The sequence below is a fragment of the Aptenodytes forsteri genome, unplaced genomic scaffold (assembly GCF_000699145.1).
Source record: "Aptenodytes forsteri isolate BGI_AS27 unplaced genomic scaffold, ASM69914v1 Scaffold17, whole genome shotgun sequence".
NCBI lineage: Eukaryota > Metazoa > Chordata > Aves > Sphenisciformes > Spheniscidae > Aptenodytes > Aptenodytes forsteri.
The window spans coordinates 1398105-1406294 of record NW_008795027.1 but is presented as its reverse complement, the minus strand read 5'-3'; the positions used below and the strand labels follow the sequence as shown (position 1 = coordinate 1406294).

The 8190-nt window shown below is 40.1% G+C and overlaps 1 protein-coding gene across 1 annotated transcript; it reads left to right on the top strand.

Annotated features, from left to right (window-relative positions):
* The first annotated feature begins 6 nt into the window (after nucleotides 1-6).
* On the top strand, nucleotides 7-4822 carry POLR2L (RNA polymerase II subunit L). Its single transcript, XM_019471200.1, has 3 exons — nucleotides 7-12; nucleotides 564-671; nucleotides 4350-4822. Exons 2-3 carry the CDS (start codon nucleotides 577-579, stop codon nucleotides 4456-4458), a joined length of 204 nt encoding a protein of 67 aa, XP_019326745.1. The 5' UTR covers nucleotides 7-12; nucleotides 564-576; the 3' UTR covers nucleotides 4459-4822.
* Nucleotides 4823-8190: the final 3368 nt, after the last annotated feature.

Sequence of the window (8190 nt, the reverse complement as noted above, 5' to 3'; positions counted from 1 at the left end):
GAAGCCGTTACGGTAGGAGTCGCCTCAGGGGGCTACGGTCCCCTCAGTGCTTCGGCGGGGCTGGGAGCTTCGTCGCCGCCTTAGGGTGGGGTTCGCGGGCGAACTGGGCCCGGTCTCCTCCGGGGAGGCCTGGCCCGGCGAGCGAGGCCTCAGCCTCGAGCTCCCCCAGCCCTACAACCGCCTCTTACGCCATCTCTAGGCCTGTTTCTGCCGGCCATGTGGCAAAAACCCGCTCCCGGGCTTGGGTGCTGGCCGGTTTTCCCAGCCAGAGGGTGTCGGGTCTCTAGCTCCCGGCAGAGCGCCGCTGCCCACCGCCCTGTTCGGAAACGCCTCGCGTGCGAGGTGGTCCGGGCCTGACCGTTAGTGGTGGACCGCGACCTAAGCCGCGTTGCGCCTCTGTAGTTCAGCACCTCCGTAACGCGGCCTCTTCTCTTACTTACTGTCACGTAGTCTGTTGAGCTGCTGTTTGAGACTTGTTCAAGTTCTGAATTTCCTTTCTTATATTTGAATATGGTATTTAGTCATTTTGCAGAGATGTGATACTGTATTTTTTAATGTTACAGCTACAGTGCAAAAATGATCATCCCAGTCAGATGTTTCACATGTGGCAAAATAGTTGGAAACAAGTGGGAAGCCTATCTTGGCCTTCTGCAAGCAGAATATACAGAAGGGTGGGTATTATTTCTCTATGTTCTTTGACTCAGATTTTAGATGAGATTGCACAGTGCATAAGTGCAGGATCATGGCATTACAAAGTAGCCATAAAGAGGCTAAAAACTACAGATACATTCTGAGGCTAACTATTTAACCAGAGCTTAGAAATTATAATAGATAAGAAAGTACTCATTTCCCTATTGAATCTTTCTGGGTAGTAGTATGGAAGTCGCCAAGTCATAACCTTTATATGCAAAACAGTCTCAAATATTTAACTCTGTATGGAATGGGAGGGAAAAAACAAGTTGACAAGTACAGTCAACTTTGACACCAATGTGGTTTTTTTAAAGGGGAGAGAAAGAAGAAGTTACAAGTGTAAGAAGAAACTAACATTGTTAACCTAAAAGAGGTATACATTGTTTTCTTAAAAGCATTTCATATTTGCTACCCAGAATTGCTAACCTTATTTGAAAGCACTGGTTTGCTGGGGGGACGGGGAAGTTTAACTGCTCTAGGTGCCTGACCGATAGTCCTAACAATTCTATTTTAAGAAGTCTGTGCGTGCTTTGCATAGCCAGAATTGTCTTTTAATAGTTCGGTAGTCTAGCTGTGATGGGACTACTTCAGAAGGGTTTGAGAAGGTAACTCTTGAGAAATATTTACATTGTCATCAAGTTTAAGTATGAAGAAAAAAACCCCACTGATGTTTGCAATTCAAAGGAGTGAAAAAAAAAAAATGTTAGAAGTTTGAGAGACTTCCCGAAGTGATGTTGAAACTGTTAAGTAGAAAGAAAAGAGTATTTGCTTTGCATTCAAATGGTTAGGGTTACTAATAGGTTTTTAAATTGATTTATGTCTATGAACTGTCAGAAGAATGTATATTAACAATGCAGATTTCACTGCCTTTTCTGTAAAGTAAATCTGAAAACATTATGGTTTAGGATACTATTTTGTCAAATGTTAAACAGTGGAGCACAGAAAAAACAGGGAAGGAAAGCTTTGGTTTTTTGAGCCTCATCTAAACTTAGAGGAAGTTGTGATTATTCTCTATGCTTCTCACTGCTTGATGTGGAGTTTGCAGGGGAAAGATGTCCTGTCGCCCCCACCATTTATCAGTTTCATTAAAAACTGTCCAGTGAAAATAATTCAGTACTCTTCCTAAATCTCATTACTGCTGTGAATGGCCTTTTTAGAGTGCATTTACATCCCAGAACCTGTCAAACATAGCTGAGTAGAATATTGCAGTTGCTAAACTAAAGGTATTTGGAAAGTTCCTACAAAAAAATGATTTTTTTCTTTCATTTATGTAATTAAAAGCATTAAAATAGTACGGGTTGCTAATCGTTTTTCACTAATACTGAAATTTATCAGAGCTATTCTGGTAGCACTTCTGACTTACTTTCCAAGTATTACATTTTAATATTTTTCCTGTCTTCATTATTCCTCTGTTTTTGTATGGGACAGGAAGATGTACATTGTTATTGATAAATGCTCACTTGAAAACAATCGCTATGGTCACTGGTATGATTCTGGGATGCCTGTTTAAACAAATGCAGTTATGGTATTGTAAGATCAGAAGCAGAGTTTACAGATATCAAACAGTTAAAATCTTACAGTGCAGTGTTAGAATCACTATTAATGGTAGCTTAAGAAATGGATGGACAAAATGGTAGAAATAAACATAAATTGTAGAATCACTATTAATGGTAGCTTAAGAAATGGATGGACAAAATGGAAGAAATAAACATCATTTGTTAAAAATTTGTGGTTAAAAAAGACCCACACCTTTCTGTTTGTCCCTTAAAATGTTCTTTTTCCACAAGTTCTTGGAAGTGAGAAGAAAAGGGAAATAAAACTGAAGTTGTTTTAGCTGAAATATATAGTATGACTTCTAAAGTTGTGATTAATGTTAGTATTTTGCATCTCTGATAACTGCATTTGAAAGCTCAGAATTTTCCAGATAGCTCTTAAAACTGATGTATCAACAGACATTAGATGCTTTTGTTCTCGAGTGTTTTGGAAAATTTAGATAGCATGTGATATTATTTATAAACATTTGTCTAAAAAAAATACACTGTTCATATACTTCTCTTAAATAACTTCTGCAAGTGCTAGTCCTAAAATGAATAGCCCTGCTATTTAAGCCCTTGAAGAACTGTTGAGAGGTACAAGGACTAATTGACGTCATCAGAGAAGCTGCTGGAGTTTGACTCCATGCAGTTAGGCTGTAGTGCTTGAAGCCAAACAACCTTTTACCACGGTCCAGCTTATGTAGAGGCTTCCTTTCAGTCATTTGTACCATAAAAAAGTATCAGCTTCTTCCTACAGAATTACAGGTTTGAGGAAATTACATTTGTTTTAAGCAAATGCTGGATTGTTGCACTGCGTCATATAGATCTAAAGACCCGAGATCAGTCATATTTCATGAGCGTCAAATTCTGAAGGAGTATCAGACTGGCTTTGTGGTTACTAGGTTGGTGCTAAAGAGCTTGGATGGTGTCACTTACCTTTAAGAGGTCTGATAGCGATAGCCATTGAAGACACATGCAGTGGTTTAGGCTAGGATGACTCATACATTCTCTACCCAACCGTAAGAATCTCGAGCAGTCACTCAGGAGGAATTAAGTGGAAAGACTAAAACACAAATTTCTTGTTGAGCAGTCTGCACATCCTTATTTGTATAATTGTGGGGAACAGGTTGTATAACTGAATGCCTTCTTATATGGGAACTGGAAAGGATTTTAGCCTTCCTCAGAATTAGCATCCCATCCCTATGTGGGGTAGTTTGCATTTTGAGTTATTTTAGTTTCTGTATATCTCTCACCCTTTTAACGTGGCTTAGATCACAAATTTATCTTGCGAAGTAGGCAAGTATCATCCTCAGTTTACAGAAACGTTGTGTTATAACGGTGCTTAGAAGTGCTCACAATAGCATGGATAACAATGCTTAGAGATGCTATTCCTTATTCCTGCGTCAGGAGACTGTGTAGTGCCTTCGTGCTACCTTCTACCATACAACTAGCAGGAGCTGTAGCCAGCACAGGTAATTATGGACTGTCCAGGACTTTAAGAGGAGTGGAGATGATTTCCCATGTTTCAGAACCGTGTTCCTGTTACTACATTCACACCTCTTGATCGATGAGATTTTTAACCAGATCAGCTCCTCTCTTTTCTACAGACTGGGGTTTTGTAAGAGGAAGACTGAGTTACTGTAACTAAATAATTGAGGTTAGAAATGTACCGTATTTCAAGTCTCTTTCCAGCTGTGAAGATTAAAATTTTATTTCCAAAACTAAAATACTTGCATCTCACTTAACCTTGCTTTTTCATGACCAAATATGCCCTCACGAGTGGGGTAGTTCAGAAGAGGAAGTTCATAAGAGTTAGCCTGTTACGGTTCTGTTCCTATGGGAGTTCTGCAGACATACCTCTGAAAGTTCGATAGTTGTGTCACTAGCCATCTTCAGCAGAAGATTGTGAGCTCTTGCAGGCCAGAGAACAGGCAAACACCCTGTCAACAGCAGTAAATGGAAAAGAACATTAACAGCACGTGCTAAATTTCTATTTCTTAGTTTGAACTGCAAACAAGTTTTCCTCTATGACTAAGCTCAAAGTAATCAGTATGTTGCTTAGGAATACTTACAAGTGGTTCTGGCTCACTTCTTTTTTTTTTTTTTATTGTTGTTCATTAATAGAGATGCCCTGGATGCCCTTGGTTTGAAGAGATACTGCTGCCGCAGAATGCTCCTAGCTCATGTGGATCTGATTGAGAAGCTTTTGAATTATGCACCGCTGGAGAAATGAGATGAAAAAAGTGCCACGCTGCAAGCCACGTGGAACGTATCTCTAATTCTAAACCTGAAACTGGACTTCAGGCAGTAAAGGATGAAAGCCACCTGTAGTGCAACCATTGAGAGATGTTTACCTTCTGGAGAAAATACTGCCCCGAGCCACAAATCTCTTTCAAGGAAACAAAGGAAAGATGAAGTCCACTTAATCAAGATTTGGAGATTAAATTAAAAGTTTGGATGCTTCTTTTTAAATCTGTGTTTGAAGCTGTATTGTGAACTTTTAGATGCTTCTGCCAGCAAAAAAAAAAAAGTTTGTTCATGTAGAAAAATTGTTACATTTCATAAAAACGTTGAAATAAAGGAAGTCTTTCCCTGTAGCCTTCCTACAGTTTCTGGATAGAGTTAAGTGTATGCTTGGATCTTGCTATTTGCTTGTGCTGGTTACTTTGAGGTTAGGAGTACTATTAAGTAATCAGTTCAGTGTTTTGCACTAGGCAGGCAAGGGGTTAGAAACATGGGACTGAAGCTCAGGGTTCCAGTGGCAGGGAAATGAGTAAGTTTGGTAAGAATGAGGCGTTACTCATGTAAGCTTCTGGAGCTAGTAGAGTATGCTTTCCACTACAGTTAAAGTCAACTTGTGGTCTCTACCCCAATTCTTATAAAACCCTGGGGCTGCTGTATTATAAAAAACAGGGAATCAGATGGTGCAGTGCCCTTCATTTAGGTAAAACATGTATGAGTATTCCCACGGAAAGCACCGGATGTGAGAATTTACGCATGCTGCTGTGAACAGGATCAAAGTCTTGATCTTGCCAAGCACCTGCTTGGTACAGTTAAACTTTTGGCACTCGCATATCAGCTGCTGGGTAGGAAGTATCTGTGTGGATTCTTTTCCGTAGTTGAAGAACTACAAAGAAGTTGGCTTGAACAAAACCTGTGTTTCCAGAGATGGTAATTATTTCATGTGCTTACCGGGTCAAACTTGTACGCACAAACCTTAAAACTAGATTGTCTCACAAAATGAGTTGCAGGACAGCTTGCCTTTGGCTATCACCCCACCAACCTTTATACTTGAAGTTGCTTTTCAATTTAGTACAAGGCAATAGTAGATGTTTCACATATTCAGCAGTTCTTCACTGAAGATATTTTAAAACCATATGCTTTATCCTAATGCAAAGACAGTTAAGCAATTAATTCTAGCATTTGTTTCATAGTTGGTTGGATAGCTTATGTTCTGCATGCCTGCTGTATTAGCTAGTTAAATGCACTTTAAAAAAAAAAACTTTCAGGCTATTTTTTTAAAAGGGACACTATGAAATATAGGATGACCTTTCTAAACTGAACTCCTGTAGGACACTTTTCCACGTTACAGTGGAGCGTTATATGGAGATATGTGCCAGCTTGTTCACAGAAAGATCAAAACGCCAGGCCCAGCGCTTGTTCTGTGAGCTGTACTGAGAAAGCGCAGCAGCCAAGGCTGGTACGTCTGGCAGAGGCAGCCGTGCATTATGCCTGCGGAAAGCTGTTCTGCATCAGTGCCAAAGAACTGGATTAGATGAGCCGATAGGACTTTGTTTCTATCTGCAAAAGCAATTTTCTAATCTAGTTTTCTGCTTTAGAATAACATGTTTCTTTTCAAAGCTGATGCCAAGTTGTCTGATAGGAAAAGCTATGGCTCTTAAATACTTTTAATGAAGATGCAATTTGCAAAAGCACAGCAGGCCTTATTCAAAAATTCGAAGAAAAAAACCAACCACCTTGGTTGTTCTCATTACTGTTTCTCAGACAGAAAACAGGGTGCAGTGGAAGCCAATGACAATCTGATATTGCTCCGTCAGACAGATGTTACACAAAGAGCAGAAAAAACCTGAGTAGCGAGACTAAGTCACAGCAGGCATTAATATTAGCTCATGCAGCACATGACAACCTGTCTGCATCACAGCTTTTCCTTGGGAGTTTGCAAACGCAGCATTGACCAAAAAAAGCCATTTCTATAATGTGGCACAGCAAACAGTTTATCGTGTTCATATGAAAGGTTGTGTCAAGAGTTTTGTCCTTGGAGGGTTAGGAGCAGAAGCAGAGCTTAAATCCTGTTCCATAAAGAGTCAGTGAATTTTTCAATGGATTTCTATAAATCCCAGCTTTCTCCCCTGCTCTTTGGTAACTAGGAAAGTAATTCCCTTTTTGCTGTCATTTCTCCTGTGCTTGCTTCTGCAGCTGTTAATAACGTAAGCGTATTGGATCTGCTTTCTAACCTACCAGATCTCTTTGAGAAGAGCCATTAAATATGCTCACAACAACCGTACTTTTTAAAGCCAATGTAAAAGACGTGCATATACACAGAAAAAAAAAAGCCTCGGTTTTCCCTGAATCTTAATAAAAAGGAGCCCTTAGCAGAATCAACAGATAGGCAGAAGTGGCGAAAAAAAAAAAAAAGAAATTGTACTGAATATGCAGCCCTTAATTACATGCAGAAATCTGTCAGTTGGAAGATTGCTGAAAAACAAAAATCCCACCACTCCTCTGCAGTTGTTTATTCACTTTATATATAAAGCATTTTGGAAATTTTTCAAGTCTGTTTTGAAAGGCTGTTGCAGGGATCACGCTAACCTGGTATTGGAAAAGCAAGCAAGCACAATCAGAAGTGTAACAGAAGAACCCCCGTCACCCAGGCTGCATCCTCCCTGGGGCCAGGGCGGCCTCAGGCAGGACTCTCACGCATCACTATCATATAAAAATAATGAAGTGGTGCCCAAGAAGCACACGATGGGAGCTGAGGTCATGAAAGTACAGAGGAATCTGGTTGTGTAGTCCAGCATCCTGCTCCCACCTGGAGCATCAGCACCAAGGTATGTGTGTGCTTGGAAAGCTTTACATTTCTTCAAATCACAGTTTTAAACAAAAAAACCCCTCTTGATCACGATTCTGAGTCTATCTGCAGGAAGAAAGTGAGGTGTTTTCGTGCCTATCTGTAATGAGCCTCAAGCTCATTTTGCTCTGAAAAACAACCACTTGTGAGGGTCTCACCCCAGGGTGATTTACTGAGAAGTGCATGCTGGGTTTTTGTTCTTCCCATGACCTTTCTCCAAATGCAGCCTGGAATTGGATACTAAAGTCTGACTTCTTGTATATGCTCCTTGACTATACAAAGAAAAATGAAAACTCTCAAAACCCTGATTACAACCAGAGCACAAACCCCGTAGCTGTACATTTCCATAGAGATGCCTAACTAGCCCTGTGGCTACAAATCTACATTTCATTGGTAATAAACTATGAGCATTCAGATCACAAGCTACCTCTTTCCCTGCAAATAGCTCTACAGGAAAAAACAATTCCCCCCCCCCCCGCCAAAAAACCCACCAAAACCAAATAGCCTATTTGCCTCTAAAAGCAGTTTAATTCCAAATAGTTTCTAACTTCAGTACTGATCCTATCCTAGTAAGAAAATAGCACTTCTACTTAGGCCCCTCTCTAAGCAGACCCATGTACGTCCATTTGAGCTTAATTAGCCAGCAAGATTTTCTTACTCCTGGTAAGAAACCAGGATTTCTCATAATTCATTATTGATGTCTCAACCAAGGAGTTGAGACATAATAATAATAAACAACAAAATAATATTGTTTCCACTTGGCTCTGACTGCCCAGATGATGAACACAGCTTTGATATCCCCTTCAGCGTGTTTGCACCATGATTTACATTGTGGCTTTGTTTTCAGATCCAATTTTTATTCAATTCCTCCAGCAA